Below are 20,144 nucleotides of genomic sequence, written 5' to 3'. Positions count from 1 at the left end.
GGGTGAATTAAAAGTGTGAATTCATTGTTAAATCAGGTACAGAAATATAGTTGTGGGGGAAGTGCGGGGTGGATTGGATTATGAAAGAGAGAAGTAAGAACGAAATGTCATTTCAAATTTGACACTGTTAAAATCCATGAAAAATACAAAGTCTGAAGGAATGAGACTCCACACTTATAATAGTTAATTTTCAGTGCCAAAGAGACTTTTGGTAGCAATTAACACAGAAACTGAGTTCCGGGTCTTTGCCAGCTCCTTCTCCAAAGCAGTTGAGAAAACTGGCTTTTCACTAAGATGAACTAAAGAGAACTAAGATAAAAACAAAATACTGCAGATGCTGGAAGTCTGAAATAAAAACATAAAATGTTGGAAAAACTAAGCAGGCTTGATAGCACCTGTGGAGAGGGAAACAGAGTTAATGTTTCGAGTCCAAATGACTTCTTCAGAAATAAATGGAAGTAGAAATGTGATGAAATTGATACTGGTTAAGAGAGGTGGAGCAGGTGAAGCTGGGTAGAAGGGCAGCGATTTTGGTAAACACCTTGTCAAACAATCCCCATCCACCACCGCCCTCCTCGGTCTGGCTGAACTTGTTCTGTCACTGAACAATTTCTCCTTAAACTTGTCTCACTTCCTCCAGATAAAAGGCGTGGCAATGGGTACCCGTATGGGCCCCAGTTATGCCTGTCTCTTTATGGGGTATGTGGAACATTCCTTGTTCCAGTCCTACTCAGGCCTCCTCCCACAGTTCTTCTTTTGGTACATTGATGATGATGTCGGTGCTGCTTCTCATCTGGACCTGGAAAAGTTTATCAATTTTGCTTCTAATTTCCACCCCTCTATCACCTTCCCATGGTCCATCTCCAACACTTCCCTTCCCTTCCTTGATCTCTCTGTCTCCATTTCTGGTGATAGACTGCCCGCCAATATTCATTACAAGCCCACCGATCCCTATAGCTACCTCGACTACATCTCCTCACACCCTGCTTCCAGTAAGGACTCCATCCCATTCTCTCAGTTCCTTTGCTTCCGTCAGATCTATTCTGATGATGCCACTTTCCAAAACGGCGCTTCTGACAAGTCTTCTTTCTCCCTTAACCGAGGTTTCCCACCCACTGTGGTTGACAAGGTCCTCAACCGTGTCCGACCCATCTCCCATACCTCTGCCATTGCCCCTTCCCCTCCCATCCAGAACTATGATAGGATCCCCCTTGCCCTCACTTTTCACCCCACCAGCCTCCACTATTTCCGCCAACTCCAGCATAATGTCACCACCAAACACATCTTCCCCTCAACCCCCCTGTCAGCATTCTGTAGGGACTGTTCCCTCTGGGACGCCGTGGTCCACCCCTGCATCACCCCCAACACCTCAGCCCCTTCCCATGGCACTTTCTTATGCAATCGCAGAAGGTGCAACACCTGCCCCTTTACCTCCTCCCTCCTCGCCGTCCAAGGGCCAAAACACTATTTTCAAGTGAAGCAGTGCTTCACCTGCATCTCCTTCAATTTGGTCTACTGCATTCGCTGCTCCTAGTGCAGTCTCCTCTACATTGGGGAGACCAAACACAGACTAGGTGACCACTCTGTGGAACACCTTCAGTCTTTCTGCAAGCATGACCCAGACCTTCCTGTTGCTTGCCATTTCAAACCTCATCCTGCTTTCATATCCATATGTCTGTCCTTAGCCTGCTGCAATGTCCCAGAGAAGCCCAGTGCAAGCTGGAGGAACAGCACCTCTTCCTCTGATTAGGTACTTTACAGCCTTCCAGATTTAACATGGAGTTCAATAACTTCAGACCATGAACTCTCTCCTCTGTCTTCACCCTTTCTTAATCCCTTTTTAAAAATTTATTTTTATTTTTTATTTACTATTTTTAATTTAAACTTTTATTCATTCATTGTTTTATCCCCTTTTTAAATCCCCTTTTTTATGCCTTTTTGCCAACCACTGCCCTCTTTTCCCCCACCTCATCCCAAAAGGGCCATCTGTTACTTGCTCCATGTTGTTCTTTCACCGAGTGCTGACCCTTGTTCTACTATTCACACATTTTGCTTTCTTACCTTTATGCCGCTCTCAGCACCTTCTTTAGCCCTTACCACTGCCATTAATACTCCCTTTGTCTTATGTCCACGACACCTTTGTCAATCTCTCCTTAGCCCCCACCTATCGCTGACCTTCAATCCAGCTTCACCTGCTTCACCCCCCTTAACCACTATAAATTTCATGACATTTCTACTTCCCTTTAGCTCTGAAGAAGGGTCAAACGGATTTAAAATGTTAACTCTGTTTCTCTCTCCAAAGATGTTGTCAGACCTGCTGAATTTTTCCAGCATTTTCTGTTTTTATTAAGGAGAACTAAGGTCCTCTTCTAATCAGTTCCCAAAGCACAACACCTTCCTTCATTGATTAATTAATACTTAACACATCGTTAACTGGGTACTTCAACTTGTAATTACTAGTCTTAAATGTCTACAACAGGTTTAGTTCTTAACAAAAACAGAAATACCTGAAAAAACTCAGCAGGTCTGGCAGCATCGGCGGAGAAGAGCAAAGTTGACGTTTCGAGTCTTCATCACCCTTCAACAGAACTAAGTAGAAATAGGAAAGGGGTGAAATATAAGCTGGTTAAGGGGGAGGTGTTGTTGGGACAAGCAAGCAGCGATAGGAGGAGATAACCAAAAGATATCACAGACAAAAGAACAAAGAGGTGTTGAAGATGGTGATATTATCTAAAAGAATGTGCTAATTAAGAAGAATGGAGAGTAGGAGTGTGTTCCTTTCCGCAGATGCTGCCAGACCTGCTGAGTTTTTCCAGGTATTTTTGTTTTTGTTTTGGATTTCCAGCATCCGCAGTTTTTTGCTTTTATTTAAGTTTATGATACTTGTTGCATGACAATGGTTTGACGCATGGCAAGATACCATTGTTGTGAAACTAATGACAGAGCAGCACATCTTGGACAGCAACTTTTGGATATTCACACTTAACCATGCATGTGTCCCTTGCCTGAAGTTTTTGTACCATTTACCCATAAATAACGGCAAGCACCACTAGCCTCACCATTATTTTGATAGCAGAATCTTGCCGAATAAGAATTTTTCCCCAACTGATCAGCTCATCTCCAATCTATCCACAGATGTTTTTGTAAAAAGTTATCTTCAAATAAATAGAATGTTGAACACTTAAGAAGAAACCTACACTAGAAAATTAAAATTAGGTGAATTATAATCTTTCAAAGCCTCTTGCTTTAGCAGAAGGTTTAATAGTACTTCATTGACTGTAAAGTCCTTTGTGACAGTCTGAATCATGAAAGGCACTTCATAAATGCAGAAACTTTCCTTTAATCCAAAACTGACTGTTTAGACTCTGGATGAAGCCGTGGAATTACTCCAGGGCATGAGCCAGTCTTTTTAGAATAGGAGATTAAGATATTCTCTGCTTTTGAAATCTTAATGAAGAAAGGGAGCACACAAGTTCATCAACTGATAGAAACCAGATAATGAGAGACCAATAACAAGCATTTTGGGATTTTCAACTCCAGAGCTTGCAGAGTAAAGGTTGTGTTAATCCTAAATTATCCAGTTTAACACACCATTTATTTTACAACCTCTGGAGTTGAAAATCCCAAAATGCTCGTTCTTGGTCTCTCATCACCTGGCTTGTATCAGTTGATGAACTTGTGTGCTCCCCTTCTTAGAGATTTCAAAAACAGAGAATATCTTAATCTCCTATTCTAAAAAGACTGGCTCATGCCCTGGAGTAATTCCATGGCTTCACCCCGAATCTAAACAGTCAGTTTTGGATTAAAGGAAAGTACCTGCATTTATGAAGTGCCTTTCATGACTTCAGGCTGTCCCAAAGGACTTTACAGTCAATAAAGTATTATAACTAAGGAGGCACCAGGTTTGAGTTGATTTGTGACGATTTTGACAGAGCAGCAATTGGTTTTAGTGCTTTGGGACCAGGGTAGGGATATAGATCACCCACGGTTTCAGCCCCTGATCACCATTCAATGGCCTCTGCTGGAAAGCTATTGTGTGTCCATGTTGGGCTGGGTTGTGATGCTCCTTACATTTGAATGTTCTGCTAACACTCACTGTCTAAACTTGCATGTGAGGAACGCCCACTTGGTTGAAATGCCAGAAGGCAGATGGAGTTTACTGAACCAGAGTCGGTGAATCAGTGCACCCAAGAGAAAAGGGGAGCAATGTGCATTGAGAAAGAAATGAGTGTATATTTTTTTTAAAATGCAGAACTACAAACACAATATAATTCATGCCCTGCATTAGCTAAGGTGCTGTGTTTTTGTCCATATGTGTTGCTCATCAGTGGTAGCATAGAAGAGGATGGATTATTAATGGACTGCTTTTTTTTAATGGAAATTCTTTGTGTAACAGCATGTTATTCGTGGAAATCGAACCATTCAGACTGAAATGGCCCACCAGCTGTATGTCCTCCAAGTACTGACTTTTAATCTTCTGGAAGACCGGATGATGACTAAAATGGATCCACAGGATCAAGTGAGTATTTTTTTCTATATTCACACTAATTGGGGAGATCTGCAAGATGATTATACCCCAACACTGTTCTATTCAGCGCCAGCTAGAGCTGTGTTTAGAAGCCTTATCATTGCACAATCTGCTGTGTGCTGCTCATAGTCTTGTACTACTAGCTGCAGCAAATGGTTTTGAATTCAGTTAGTTCCTGCAGCTGTCAAATACAGGGATTTAAATAAAATACTCATTCTCAGGATGGGTGTGGCATTGGCAAGGCCAGTGTTTATTGCCCATTCCTAGTTGTCCTGAGAAGGTGGTGGTGAGCTGCCTTCTTTAACCTCTGTATGGCTTTCTAGGCTACTGCAGTGCGCAGTTAAGGGTCAATCATGTTGGTGTTGACTGGGAGTCGTATTTAGGCCAGACTGAGTAAGAACAACAGGTTTCCTTCCTTAGTCATTTGTGAGCCACTTGAGTCTTTATAACAATCCTTCTACTATAATGCCAGCTTTTACTTAGTTCCAGATTTTATTTTTCATTGAATTCCAAATGTCCAACCTAATTCAAACTATTCAAACTGATTATTCCGGGTCTCTGAATTAACATAACCACTGCATTACCATACCCGTAATGGCGCAGAATGTAAAGCCATTAACTTTTAGTGATATTAATTAGACAGTTTTGCATAGAGAAATAAATGGTGTTGGAAAATGAGCTGCCTAGTTAGGGGTACATTCAGGTGGCACCTCAGTACATTGGGCTGTGCAGTGAAAACTCTGCATTGAGGAAAGGATAGCCCATATTGTACATGACTTGGGCATGCTTAGTGCTGTGTAATGAGTTACACAGAATTTAGAGCACAGGGACAGGCCATTCAGCCCTATTGCTCTCTGCTGATGTTTATGCAGCATACAAGCTACCTCACACCATACTTCCTACAACCCTATGAGTATATCAATGTAGTCCTTTCTCCTTCATGCACTTATTTAATTTCCCCTTAAGGCATCTATACTGTGAGGAGGCAAAGAAGGAATTATTTCACTTGCTAGCTCTCAATTTCATAAGCTCAAAGTATATATTATATCTCTAGTAAAGCAGATAGCCAAGATTTCATGTGACTATCATAATCAAGACTAGCCTGGCAAGTCGACTAAATTTTTTCAAGCTACACTTCAGTTTGTCAGTCTGAGTAAAGACTTTGGAAAGCTCACTGAATAAGTTAGTTTGTTTTCTCTCAAGATCATGGGAGCAATCTCTTGTCATGTTGCTGCATGCCTTTTGCTATCTTGCTGAGTTCATGAGTTCAGCAGCAAAGAGATATCTAAATATCTTAATTGTTTGAGGAAAATGAAAGACAAACTCATCCCCTAGTGTCAAAGGACAGAGCTACAAGGGAAGGTTGGGAAAACCTGGGCTCTTCAGCTTTGATAGGAGGTGAGTAAGTGGAGATCTTCTATATCATGGATACTAACTCAGATTGCAAAGCATTGGTCCAAATTGAAACCTGACTGTAAGGCAAAGAGACATGCAGACTAGAAAAAAATCTCAGAATTGTTGTTAGATAACACTTCATGCAAAGAGTGATGAATGTCCAGAATAATCTTTTGAAAGAAAACAGTTAGATGCTACATAGCATTCTACCTTAGAATAACCCAAAAGCCACGCTTACCTGTGCTTGTCTTTGTGAATAATTAAGGTAATTTTCTTGACTTGAACGAATGTTTGGACAGTTCTAAAAGACTTGTGTTGTCACTGCCTCTGAATTTCCTTTCACATTCTACACTGTAGGGAGTGATGTTAAAGCTGTAATCTAACTGAGCACTCATAACGAAAGGGGCTATGAGAATGGTTTTTGAGTGTTGTATGCTAAATAACAGCCTCCTCTAATAGCTTCCTCCTGTTAATTATTACTTGAAATAACCTAAAATGTCAATTATGTATAAAGTAGGTTTGGTTGACCTGCATGAGGCAAGAGTTGTGCATGTGTTTCATCTTAATTGGCGACTGGTGCGGTAAGTTGAAACATCCGAATTCTGGGCTTGATCCCATCACAGATATCTAAGATAGTGGTCTCCTTCTCTTGCTGAAAGGTCTCCAATGAAAGGAATTTTGGCAATTTCAGTCCAGCATGGCCCTGTAGTGCAAGAATGTCACTAATTTGACACATTTCAATACCATGCTAGCACCCTGCAGCTGGCTTGCACTATACAAGGCAAGAGAGGCAGCTTTAATCACATCACATTCCAAAGCTAGAATGGTCCCACGTTTAGCAATAAGTCACCCAGCTTGTTGAGCATAACAGGTTGACCAAAATGTATATTTAAATAAGTGTGTTAGATTGGTACTAGAGCGTAGCAATGTTGATGCATGGCTGATGGAAAACAGATTTTGTTATACTCTTTTTTAGCCTTGTTGACTTTCTGTAAAATAATGACAGCCAATTTTGCAGCACTCTGAGAAGGGTGCCGAAGGTCATGGTAAAACTGCAGGAGTTATGTGCAGAGATCTACTCTTTGACTAATTGTGCAGGTAATCTTGAGCCATTAGACTTGTTCAGTTCTGTTTAATTGATGGTCTGCTTCTTGTTTCCTTCTACAGTCCCAAAGGGATATCATATTTGAGCTGCGCAGGATTGCATTTGACGCTGACTTGGAACCTAGTAACAGCGGCAGTATTGAGAAGCGAAAGTCCATGTACACCAGAGATTATAAAAAGCTGGGATTCATTGTAAGTACGCTCAGAAAACACTCCAAAGGTGGAACCCATTGGGTTGTTTTGAGAGGCTGGGGATTTCTGGGAGCTGTTCCTCTTCCATCTCGAACTTCTCTGTTCAGAGTTCTCTCCTGACTGAAATTAGAATCACTATTCTACAAATTGGAAAAGTCCTCAGTGTTTAAAGTGGAATTGACCACATTACTAAGCCAGCTAATTCATTAAATTACTCCTTTTCCCCCCTCCTGTTTGTTAATCCTGCAACCAGATACCACTTATTTGTGAAATGTCAAATATACCATCCATGTTTAGTTCCTATTGCTTTTTTATCCCTACACCCATTCTGGGAGGGGGTGTGGTTGGGAAGGCATCTGGTTGGCTGAAAATTGGCTTTGAAAGCTAGTTTGCCAGCTCAACAAAGTGTTACAATTCTTCAGATAGACTTGGCTGTGTCATATCTACAAATAGGCCAATTAATTACCTTACTTATGCAAACCAGGAAGGTTTACACCAGAATTAAAATGGAAATACTAGAAATACTCAGCAGGCCAGGCAGCATCTGGAGGGAGGATCAGGGCTATGTTTCAGGCCTTTTGTCTGAACTGGAATAAGTTAAGAGATGTAACAAGTTTTAAGCAAGTAATGGGGGTGCATAGTTGGAATATTTTCAATATTCTAGCAATTTTATTTTGAACTTTCAATTTAATTGGATTATTAACTTCTGCCATGCTGCAGACCTTAAAACCTGTTGCCTCTCTAACTTTTTTTCAAGTTCTGATGAACAGCCATCGACCTGAAAAATTAACTCTGTCTCTCTCTCTCCATAGATGCTGCCAGACATGCTGAGTATTTCTTGCATTTTCTGCTTTTGTTTCGGATTTCCAGCATCCACAGCATTTTGTTTTTGTGTAAGGGCTACACCAGGTTGATTCATCCTACCTGTGTCACTGGCAACCCGGTTTTAGCTAGATGAGATTGTTACGTGGCATTGTAGGAGTTAAGAATGCAAATTAAATTGAAAGTTTAAAATAAAACTTTTCTAGAGTAATAAGATTCCAGCAATGTACCCCTATGAACCTTTGGATTCATGGAAATTATCACTAAAGCCAAGAATGCCATATTAATTTCGAGAGATTCATTTCCAGAAATAAATTGGGTTTGGTTTATTTATTGTCATAGGTACTTTTTTATTTCTATTCTACTTATGTTCCTTTTTTGGCTGTGCGCATTTCATTTCGATACTGGCTGTTAAGTTTTTCCTAATTATGCCTCAGCATCCACCATGTTGATTATTTTAACTATTTTGCATATTTTGTGGCCCTTTTATTTTTCCACACGCACATTTTGATTTTGATTGCAAACTGAAGGCTACGCACTGGTAACATATTAATGTCCAGCTGCTTTTGTGACTTAGTTGGAGTTCCAAGAAGATTAATTTTGTACTGGGCACGAACTCCTGGAGCTGATGATTACCCAGAATTGGCATAATGGCTGTAGCCGAAGGGCAAATTTTTCAGTGTCTCACTTGTAGAGAGAAACTAACAGTTGTCAGTGCCATGCTGTGTGTAGCTGTCTGTTTCTTTTCACACAAAGCTTGTTTGGTGGATGACCTACATTTCTTAGCTGCTTTTGTTTCTTCGATCAGCTCTGGGTTTGTTGTGTTTTAACTCTGCCAGTACAAATGTGAGATTGACTAAAGGAACCTGTAAAATTATAATGCCCATAACATTTGTGATAGAAATGGGGGCATTTTAATTGTCATTTTTTCCCCCCACCTTCCTCTACCGAAATTAAGGACTCTTGTTGAGGTAATGTTTCATAGTTGCAGGGACCACTATAATGCCTCATTCTGGTGGCCCATTCAGTGTGTGAACTTAAACATTTACGTGGCAGGGTAGGAACATTAAGAACAGGGGTTGGACCATTCTGAGTGTTCTAACACCAAGGGTATTGCGATGCAATGGAATCGCCTTCTCACCTTGACTTTCACCAAGGTCACTGTACTGCATTCATGAGCAGGGCAAATTGATTCCTGGAAAAATGAAAAATTCTTTCAGTACCACAATAGCGAGAGGAAAGTTAGAAAAGATGCAAAAACCATGGTTTGAACCTGAATACACATAGTAAATATTCTAACAATTGGCCCAGATTTTGCTGTTGGTGATGAAGGAATGGCATTCGTTATTCAGCTCGCTGGCAGCTGTCCACAAAATTTTCTTTAGCTTCTCAGCATAGATTTGCACTAATTTACTGTCTGAGTCAGGAGTATTTCATTCCTGTGTCTGATTTCTCTCACCCATGCTCAGTCCTAGTTTTATGTGACTCTGAATGGGATACATCGGGCGGAATCGTAAGTGCAGTAGCGGGCAGGTAAAACGACATTTTACCTACTGGCTGCGATGGCAAGTTTTCACGCCGTATCATTCCAAACCCCGCCACATTATTTAGGCATTCCCGGGAAACACGCCATTTCGATAGCGGGCGGGCTGTCATTCGTCTGGATGCCATCATTTCGCCGCTTCATCGCACCAGGTGCCATATTTAAAGTCCAGCTGCGCATGCTACATCCAAGTGCTTCCAGCTCATGACTGCTGGAGGGAAGATGTCCACGAAAGGCAAGAAGACTGCAGCTCCCAGGTTTAGCAATGCGTCACTGGAACGCCTTTTGGATGCTGTTGTGACCCGCCAGGATGTCCTCTACCCCCGCTCTGGTTGTAGGATGGGCAGCGGCATGATCAACCAGGCTTGGGAGGCAGTGGTCAGCGCCAACACCCTTCAAAAGAGGACAGCCACCCAGTGCCGCAAGAGGATGAATGATGATCTCCGCTCTGCCAGGTAGGACACTTTTCTCATCACTGTCAACTCACACATTCACAAACCCATCACACATCCACAGGGATCTCTCGCACTGCTAGTTCAAGGGGTATCACCATTCACTCTCTCACACTGTCATTGCTCTCATCCTGTCCATGGGACCACTCACCACCCACTCATGCCACACATACTTATCATCTGGCCTGGTAGAGGTGCTGCTTATACTCTCTCCATCTCTATTCATGAGGGAGAGGCCACAGACTGATGGAAGAATGCCTGAAATCAAGGACCTTACAGACTTTGAAAACAGAGCCATTCAGCTGGCCAGCAATGAGCTGGACCAGTCCTGTGCTGACGGTGAGGTCAGCGGTGCTCTACCAAGTGAGGGTCCAGCAATGCAACATCCATCAGACAACCATGCTGCGAGTGATGTGTCCTGTTTCACAGGCCACTGCCATGCACTAATTATCTTCCCTTGCTTCTGCAGGCACATCTGGGAAACAGTTGACGGAGTCCAAGACCCAGGGCCTCCAATCAAGTCCCGAAGAAATCCCTGAAGAGGATTCTGAAGGCACCCTCCTTGAAGTCCCATCACAGCGCTCACCCACAGCCTCCACTAGCGCAGAGACATACAGCTCGGTTGGACCTGCTTTAGAATATCCTCGGGATCGCAATCTGTGAGCACATTGCACTTTCTGATCCACAGCAGGCGGTGGTGGCAGGGTCTTCCCAGTTGTCCGGCTCTCGGAGGACTGCTGGAGGTGAGAAATTTGCTGAGTCTGAGTGAGATGACGAGCCTCATGTCAGAGTTGCTGGAGCTGCAAAGGCAAGCTCAGGAGCATCAGGAAGGGATATCCGCAGCACTCCTCAGATTGCAAGGCACAGTGGAGGAGTCCATGTAGCACCGAGGTCAACACTTGCAGGATGGTGGCCAGCATGGAGACCTTGGTCCAGGATGTCGCTCCTGCACTGCTGCGCAGGCTTAACTCCATTGCTGATGCTATAGTTGGCCTCCAACAGCGTGTGCATGAGAAGGGTGCTAGGCAGCTTGATCTCGCTCCAGCTACCCCTTCTCCTCAAGGAGTCAGTGGGGCCCTTGGGCACCCTTAGGGAGGAGGATCTGCAGGCCTATTCCCTGGGGCCACCCAGCCAGGTGACTCCGGGTGTGTCTGGCCCATCTGAATCCCCTCTTCCTGTGACCCCAGCAGCTCCAGCTCTACAGGCTGAGGAGGGTGTCATTGCCACACAGCAGGACCCCGAAAGCAAGCCAGGGCCCTCCAGAAGATGCCCGCCAAAGTCAGCTCAGTCAGGGTGTTGCAGTCAGTAGGGTGCCTCCACCTCCGCTGTGGATGGCCAGGGAGCACAAAGATGTAGCGGCAGATTAGGAAAGTTGAGAAGATTAGTTGCACCGCCTGGGGAAGGGTGTTAATCACTTGTACATACTGTTCACTATTGTCAATAAACTCCCAAGAATGTCTCCCTGCCTATTGCCCCATGTCCTGATGAGCAGTGTTTGTGTCACTCAGATATGAAACCTTTCTGCACAAGATAAAGGCAGGTGTCTCAGTCCAGGGTCTCTTCCCTGCGCTCTGTGCAGCCTTCAGACCAAAGTGAAGGTCCGGCCTCTTGTTCCCTGGACACATTACTGATGCCTGCAACTCAATTGTGCTTGTCATTGCTGCCAGAATGTAGTGGGCAGGCGTCACTGAGTTCCATCATTCTTTCTGTGTGCTCTCAGCACCTTTAAGATGGGGCTGTCCCCCATCTCTTCAGCATCTGTGATCAGTGATTCTGTGCTCCTGAAGGGCTCAGGTGCTGAAGGCGGACAAAGGATCAGATGCTTCTAAAGTTTCATGGCTGTTTCTATGATATGACCCTGATCACAGAGCGCAAGCGAGCTGCCCTAGGCCAGACAGTAGTCATACATTCTCAGAGGCTTAGTACAGACCTATGGAGTGTCCTCTCTGCATGTCATCATCATTCTCCTGTAATGGAACAACTATTAGGGCCTCTACTGCATCTCCATGACAGAAGCATTCTCACAGAGGGTATGTGTGCTGTCATATGCCAAACTGGAGTCAAACGTTAACAGATACAATGTGAGGATCTATGGGATCTCCTCATTGCATGTCATCAGCATCCTCCACAGATCTAACAGCTATGATGGCCTCCTGAGTGCGCCTGGCTTGACCAGCCAGTGCGAGGGCCTCATCCCCATCATCGTTGCCTTCGAGGACCTCCTTACCCTCAACCCTGTCGCTGTCCTCCTCATTGGAGGAGACATCCAGCTCCTCCATCTCCTCCTCAGCCAGCTCCTCTCCCTGTTGCAGCGCCAGGTTGTAAAGGGTGCAGCAGATGACAGCGATATCTGACACCCTCTGTGGACTGTATTGCAGGGCTCCACCAGACTGGTACAGGCACTAGAACCTCGTTTTCAGCATCCTGATGGTCTGCCCCACCAAGTTGCGAGTTGCGGCATGAGCCTCATTATATCTTTGCTCTGCTGCAGTTTGAGGTCACCGCACGGGTGTCATCAGCTACGGCCTTTGCTTGTCCCCAAGGAGTCAACTCTGCAACTTCAATGGAAACTGGAAGACTTCAGGGATCTGTGACCGACTGAGGATGTAGGAGTCATGCATACTCCTTGGAAACCGTGCGTAGACCTTCAGGATGCATTTGTGGTGGTCGCAAACCAGCTGCACATTCAGCGAATGGAAGCCATTGTGGTTGATGTAGTTGACCGCTTGTTGCAATGGAAGTCTGAGCGCCACGAGAGTGCAGTCGATCGCGCCCTGCATCTGTGGGAAACCCGAGATCAGGGCAAATCCAATTGCTCTTGCATCCTGGCTGTCCTGGGCCTGGGCGAAATGCACAAAGTTGTGTCCCCTCACAAAGGTGGCATCTGACCTCATGGATGCATTTGTGGGTGGAGGCTTGTGATATCCCACAGAGGTCACCTGTGGAGTCCTGAATGGCATCACTGGCGTAGAAATTGAGTACTGCTGTCACTTTCACAGCCACTGGCGCCAAATCCTGCAGCAGGTGGCATTTGTGACTGACCAGTTCCCTAGACTTATGCAGTCTTCGGCGACTGGTTCTTGGTCATCTGCAGGAACGAAAGGCAACACCTTTAGACTCTGGTTGTCGCTAGGCGCCGACCAGCGACGGCTTGCTGTGGCTCTTCGGTGGTGTGTGCAGGAGCCCCAGCCACCCCTTCTTCCAGAGGATCCTCAGTCGCTCCCTCCTTCACTCTCTGTAGGCCATCAGGAATACAGCTAATTCATCAGCTCCATGCTCCTGTGTACTCCTTTTGCAGGATGAAAGAGAGAGAGAGACACACACATGTGGGTTAGCATGGGTGGACCAAGAACCTGTCTTGGTTAAGTCTGAAGGCCCCTTAATGCTTCCCAGAGAGTGCTGGCCACCACTTGGATGGCCAGAGATTATTGCACTGCATGGCTGCCCGAGACCCCGCCCACTTCCATGCCACTCCACCTGACCGATTGGTGGCATCTTTGCCCGTTGCATGCTGTGCTCTCAGCTCATGTGCAGGCATTCTCTTAACCCGCACTGCAAGGCTGCACTGTTAGCTTGAACCATGGGGGACACTGGTCCAAACCAGGATGATGACATTGCAAGGGGCTGTGAGCGCCTCCACCAGTGACTGTTCCATGGCTAGCTTTAGCAAGGAGATTGTACAATGTGTGCAGTTTGTGGCATTTTAATGTCTCTGCGTTGCTTGAGTGGGCAGATAAGCTTAGAAGCCCGACTCCAATCAATGGCTGCGCCTGAATTGTCTGAGCTGGAGGGCAATGGTCACTTTATATAAGGTGTCCGTAATGCGTGGCCGCTTCCCTCGCCTACCCTACCTCCTACCCAGAATGCTTGTGCAATATATTCAACCACAAGGCAGCCGTCACCTCCCCCCATCCCCCACAAGTCGCCTCAATGGCAGGGCAGCCCACCCACCCCCACCAAGTGCCTGAAGCTTGAGGTCCAGCAGACGATCCTGGCGAGCACTGCACGTCATTGCTGTCTACTCACCTCCCGCGTTCCCCTCAAAGTGCAGCCTGCCAAATGCACGCCTTTTATATGTTGTTGTGAAACACTTTGGCGTGATTCCTCGCCGACGTGGACGGACGATTCCAGTGGGCTGGCCTAATAATGATATGCAGATGTATTGTAATGAGGTTCCCGACGTCCGATGGCGGGAAATCCGGCCCGCCATTGGTGGGCTGAGCAGACAATCACAAACTGATTTCACGCTGTCGTGAAACTGATCGTGCCATATTGTTTGCCCACGCCACCGAACATACCCGACGCCAGCAGGCACAGAAAATCCTGGCCATTATCTCCACCCTCCCTATGCCCCCTTATAGCTCTTGACCTCTTCAACTTTTAATACAGTAAGCCACTTCATCCTCCTCTATTGCCTTTCCTTTGTGATCCATCTCCACGGGTCCACCCTTCGCTACTTCTGTTCCTGTTCCTACTTGCCAGTACATGGTGAATATATTTCCTGCAATGATTTCCTCTTGTCTAGCATGGTCACCTCCAATGATTCATTTTTGCCCCCTGCTAGTTCTCATTTAGGTGTTGCCTCAGCTCCCATGTGCATATATCAGTATCTCAGCCCTACTTCTTTGCCAATGCCCTAGTCTCCATGGCTTCTGCTGTGTTGCCTGACCACCTATTGGGATGAGCCAGAGCCAGAACTTCTTTCAGTTAAACGTCAACAAAACAAAGCTGTGCTGTCAGTCCTCACCAGAAGCTCGCACCCCTTCGCCCCCAATTCCGCCTCCCTTGCTGCCTGATCACTTGATATGACAATGCATAAGCGTGGCCTCTGATACAGCCCTGATTTTGAATTCCCAAGTAGTTTGTAGGAAGGAATTAAATTCTTTGCATGATCTCAGAACAAAGAGCTTTGCAGCCAGTGGAGTGCTTTTGAAGTGAAGTCACTGTTGTAAAATATGAGATACTGCAGCCTATTTACACACAGTATTGTCCCACAAAAAGCAATGAGATAATGATCAGATAACCTCTTTTAATGATGTTGGTTGAGGAATAGGTATTGGCTGGGACACTGGGTGAGCAGTGGTGGGGAGGACTCCCCCGCTCTTCTTTGATTTGTGGAGTTTGATCTTTTGCATCCACCTGAAAGGGCAGGTGGTGCCTTGGTTTAATGTCTCATTTGCAAGGCGGCCCTTCCGAATGGGTTGCCAACCTAGACATTGTGCTCATATCTCTGAAATATGATTTGAACCCATGACTCAGAGAATGCTATGACTGAGCCGTAGTTGACAACTTTGTAATGTGGGACCAAGTTATTGGTATAATTTTTGATTTATACTACTGATGGGAAAGGGGCCCTGCCGACAGCACCACCTTGTAAAATTATCCCCTGGACTTTTTTTGTGTGTCTTCTTCAAACCCCTTTAAATTCTGAAACTAGATCTTTAAAAACGCTTAACCAGAAACCTTGATCTCTGCATGCAGCTGTGTAAAACCAATTGGAGGTAATATTTGATATTAGATGCTTGACCTTTTCCAGTGAAATGAACAAGGAATTGAAGTACACATTTGACATTTCAAATTTTTGTTGTTGACATTTCATTGTTTTAATAGGATGAGTTTGAGAATTGCATCAAGTGACATTTTTGAAATTTGGCCTGAATATGATGATGCCAGAAGGGAGTGAAAGCCTTAAAGTAAATAAATATAGCTGTAGAAACGGTTTCCAGTTTTTAGAAACGGTCACCTTGATCAAATTCACATTTTTGTCACTTTTACTTCTTTTCTAAACAGAAATACATGCTTTTTTGTGATGGTTTTTAAATATTTTAAGTTTCAGTCACTTTTATATGATCAAGATTCTCATTAAGCTAGAGTCTTCTTTCAAAATAACAGGAAGGTAAATGGAGTTCACCATTATTTATGCATAAATGGCACAGCAACTTTAGGCAAGGGGCATATGTGCAGTGGATATTCAAAGGTTGTTGTCTGAGTTGCACAGCTTCCCTGTTGGCTTCATGATAATGGCATCACGCTGTCTGCCTCACTTTTGAAGTCTATTGAATGATGTGATGTTGCTGCCTCTTTGCAGTAGATATGAACTAAACTTACTACAGGGTTGAGTCTTGTCCGTTTCTGTCCAAGTACCCGCTTCACACGGTGATAAATTTTCATTGCTACCAATCAACTTCTCTAGCTCCGAAAATTAACTCATACAAAAATGTCACGTTCAATTCTTTTTTTAATTGATTTTTCCTTACCATCTCTTTTCTTTATCTAACCTTTCTTTCCTTTTATTTCTGTTTCTGTACCTGAATTCACTCACTCTAATTTACGTTTCCTTCTCAGCCCTTACAATGTTATTTTCATAATTCTTCGATCTGTTTGGTTAAGGAGATACTTGTTGCTTGTCCTGTTCACTCAGGTCCCAGCTGCCCTGTTTTATTTGCCACAAACTTGCCAGCTCACACTTTCAGTGATCTGCCACGGAATAAATTCAAAAAACTTCATCATCATATGCCATTTGCTGCCTTGTTACAGCCAATTATAATCCATTATTTCACTTTGGATGTGACTTTTCTGTCATCCGTGGTGACATTTTGCATTTCGCTTCCTTAAATGTAGAACTCAGATTCTGAATTTCCCTTTTGCTCTACTGTACTGGAATGAACCTTTTCCACTAGTCCTTGGGAATTATCAGTAATGTTCTAATGTAGCTGTGATTCTAAGCTGAGGCTCACTGCCAGAGATATTCAGGTATGGTTTGTGTACTGCGCTCATGGCTGCATAGACAAGAATGTACCTAGGCTTGCATACATTTCCAAGGCTGGATTTCTTTATAGCCCATGCACATTTCATGTGTTATTTTTATATCAGTTTTTAAGCGTATGTCCCTGTGATGCACATTTCTTATAATGTTGATTTTTCTAAATAATTCACTTATGATAGAATAACCTAGCAAAGATGATATGTTCAGTGGCCAAGATCCTTGCTTGAAATTGATTTATTGGCTGATCAGCTGTGCCCCTAAGGTAACTTGCCTGAGTCAGAAGGCCACGCACTCAAGTCCCACTTCAGAGATTTGAGCATAAAATGTAGTCTCTCACTCTAGTACAGTACTGAGGGGATACTGTCTTGTCAGAAGTGCTATCTTTTAAACGAGATGCTAAACCATTAAATTTCATGATACTGTTATGAAGGAGAGCAGGGGAGTTCTTCCTTATGCCCTGGGCAATAACTGTCCCTCAACCAATATTACTAAAACAGATTATCTGATCGTTATCACATGGTTGGTTGTGCAACCTTGCTATACACAATTTGGCTGCTGTAGTTCCTAAATTACAACAATGACTATGTATCAAAAATACTCATTTGCTATAAGGCGCTTTGGGATGATTGGAAATTATGAAAGCCACTATACAATGCAAGTCTGTTTGTATGTCTTTCTTTCTTTCCTCTGAATTTCCCTTACTCTTGTGGAGTTACCCATGATAGTGATCCACAAGGATCCCAAACTAATTGTGGAATTGTGATGATACAGTGTGTAAGGATGCTTTGTTATTTCCTATGTCAGATGGAAGGAGGAATGATCTCTATCGTCATGTGGATAGGTTGGACAGGAACAGACCTGCTGCTCCAGTTAACCTGTTGCCTACAGCAGCGATACCTAATGCATCAGATCAAAATATTCCCTACCCCTTAGGTGCCAGGGCAGAGATGCAAATCCATATCTAAAGCTCAAGGGCAATTAGAGGTGGTTGAATCTGGGAAATTCTTCTTTGCTCCCTCTAGGCAACTGAAATTAGTCCAAAAGACCACATTGACTATCATTAATTAATACCTACCTCGTGTATGATGCAATTGTCGGACCAGCCAAAAACCAACCCAGGACATAGGCCCAAGTTCTAAGATGGTCCTTCTATCTTGGACACTACGCATGGTACTTGGTTAGGAGTCAGACCGTAGACATATTCAGGTATCTGCTTAACCCTTGTTTATTCGTACTACTTCTAAGCAGGTTACAGAGTAGGCATTTGCTTCTAGACATGGTATTCTAACCTCTCTCTCTTTTGAATCTAACACATGACTGACTGATCATGATCCACATCATACAATAGCATATCCCATCTGTTAACCTGTTATACCAACTCACAGCTAATCAGTACCACATTAGCTGGCAGCTTGTTACATAGGTAAATTATTTGCTGATAAGCAGTTGGTGGGGGTTGGTAATAGAAGCCTCCCAACTACTTCTATTGTTACCAATTTATAAACTTAGTTTCCATGGATTAGTGATGGACAAAGGTATTCTTTCAAAAGATTTTTAAGAGAAAGGTTTGAAAGGGGGAAATGAGGAGAAAATGTTTACACATTGCATTATGATGATCTGAAGTGCGTTGTCTGAAAAGGTAGTGGAAGCAGATTCAGCAATAATTTTCAAAAGGGAATTGGATAAATACTTCAAGGGGAAACATTTGCAGGACTAAAAGGAAAGAGCAGGGGAGTTGGGACTCAATTGAATAACACTGTCAAAGAGCTGGGCTAGGCATGTTGGGACAAATGGCCTCCTCCTCCTCTGCTGTTTGATTCCATGATTTGTTTATGAATGTGATCCACCTGGCCTGTGTGACCATAAATATATTTAACCTGCTCAGTTTTTGGTGTGGCTGCTGTTGGTTAAGACTCAGAAAAGCTGCTTGTTTGTGAGCTCGAGTTCTGCTGGTAAACTTTTCTTTTCTTCCCGCAATCTAGAATCATGTGAATCCAGCCATGGATTTTACTGAGACTCCACCGGGAATGCTGGCCCTTGACAACATGCTGTACTTTGCCAAGCACCATCAGGACGCTTACATTAGGGTAAGACCTATCATTTAATCTTATTTGAAGTTACTGCAAATATCCCAGACCTTTGCACTGCTGATTGTTGCCGTGTACATGGATCTGGGATATAATAGGGGAGGAGGTTATGCTTCAGTTGTACAGAGCCTTGGTCAGACCCTGTCTCGAGAACTGTGTTCAGTTTTGGGTACTGCAACTTAGGAACAATATATTGGTCTGGGAGGGGATGCAGCGTAGATTCACCAGAAAAATACTTAGGATCAAACTGTCATGGGGAGGTGTTGGTGTAGTGGTATTTTCACGGGACTGGTGTTCCAGAGACCCAGGGTAATGTTCTGGGGACCTGGGTTGGGAATTTGAATTCAATTCAAAAAATCTGGAATTATAAGTCTAATGATGACCATGAAGCTATTGTCGATTGTTATAAAAACCCATCTAACTCACTAATGTCCTTTAGAGAAGGAAATCTGCCTTCCTAACCTGGTCTGGCCTACGTGTCACCCTAGATCCGTAGTAATGTGGTTGACTCTTAAATGCCCTCCAAAGTGACCTAGTAAGCTACTTGGTCAATAAAAAGAGATGAAACCAGGCAGACCACCTACCTATGCACCAGAACCGACAATAGTAAACCCAGCTCTGTCGACCTTGCAAAGTCTTCATTGCTAACATCTGGGGGGCTAGTGCCAAAAGTGGGCATAGGTTAGTTACGCAACAGCCTGACATGATCTTACTCACGGAATCATACCTTACAGATCATGTCCCAGACATCTTCTGTTGAAGGGTCATGAGGACTCGAAACGTCTGCTTTGTTCTTCTCTGCTGGTGCTGCCGGACCTGCTGAGTTTTTCCGGATGTTTCTGTTTTGTTTTGGATTTCCAGCATCCGCAGTTTTTTGTTTTTACCACCATCACCATTCCTGGGTATGTCCTGTCCCTCCAGCAGGACCAACCCAGCAGAGGTGGCAACACAATGCATACAGTCAGGAGGGAGTTGCTCTGGGAGTCCTCAACACTGACTCTGGACCCCATGAAGTCTCATAGCATCAGGCCAAACATGGGCAAGGAAAGCACCTACTGATAATCATGTACCCTCCCCTGCCCCACCCTCAGTTAATGAATCAGTGCTTCTCCATGTTGAACACCACTTGGAGGAAGCACTGAGGGTGGCAAGAGTACAGAATATACCCTGGGTGGGTGACTTCAATGTCCTTAACCAAGAGTGGCTCATTAGCACCACCACAGGCCCAGTTGGCCAAATCCTAAAGGACATAGCT

General features: G+C 44.1%; 1 protein-coding gene across 5 annotated transcripts in view; it reads left to right on the top strand.

Annotated features, from left to right (window-relative positions):
- Positions 1-20,144, top strand: part of elmo1 (engulfment and cell motility 1 (ced-12 homolog, C. elegans)) — a 277,120-nt gene that overhangs the window by 128,835 nt on the left and 128,141 nt on the right. For all 5 annotated transcript variants that reach the window (XM_041184319.1, XM_041184321.1, XM_041184320.1 and 2 more), the window contains exons 12-14: positions 4,397-4,519; positions 7,091-7,219; positions 18,785-18,889. In XM_041184319.1, coding sequence (XP_041040253.1) covers positions 4,397-4,519; positions 7,091-7,219; positions 18,785-18,889 — 357 coding nt within the window. The remainder of the gene's footprint in view (positions 1-4,396; positions 4,520-7,090; positions 7,220-18,784; positions 18,890-20,144) is intronic.

This window comes from Carcharodon carcharias, chromosome 3 (assembly GCF_017639515.1).
Source record: "Carcharodon carcharias isolate sCarCar2 chromosome 3, sCarCar2.pri, whole genome shotgun sequence".
Taxonomy (NCBI): Eukaryota; Metazoa; Chordata; class Chondrichthyes; order Lamniformes; family Lamnidae; genus Carcharodon; species Carcharodon carcharias.
Note: the sequence above shows the minus strand (reverse complement) of the source record. Positions and strands in the feature narration are given on the sequence as shown.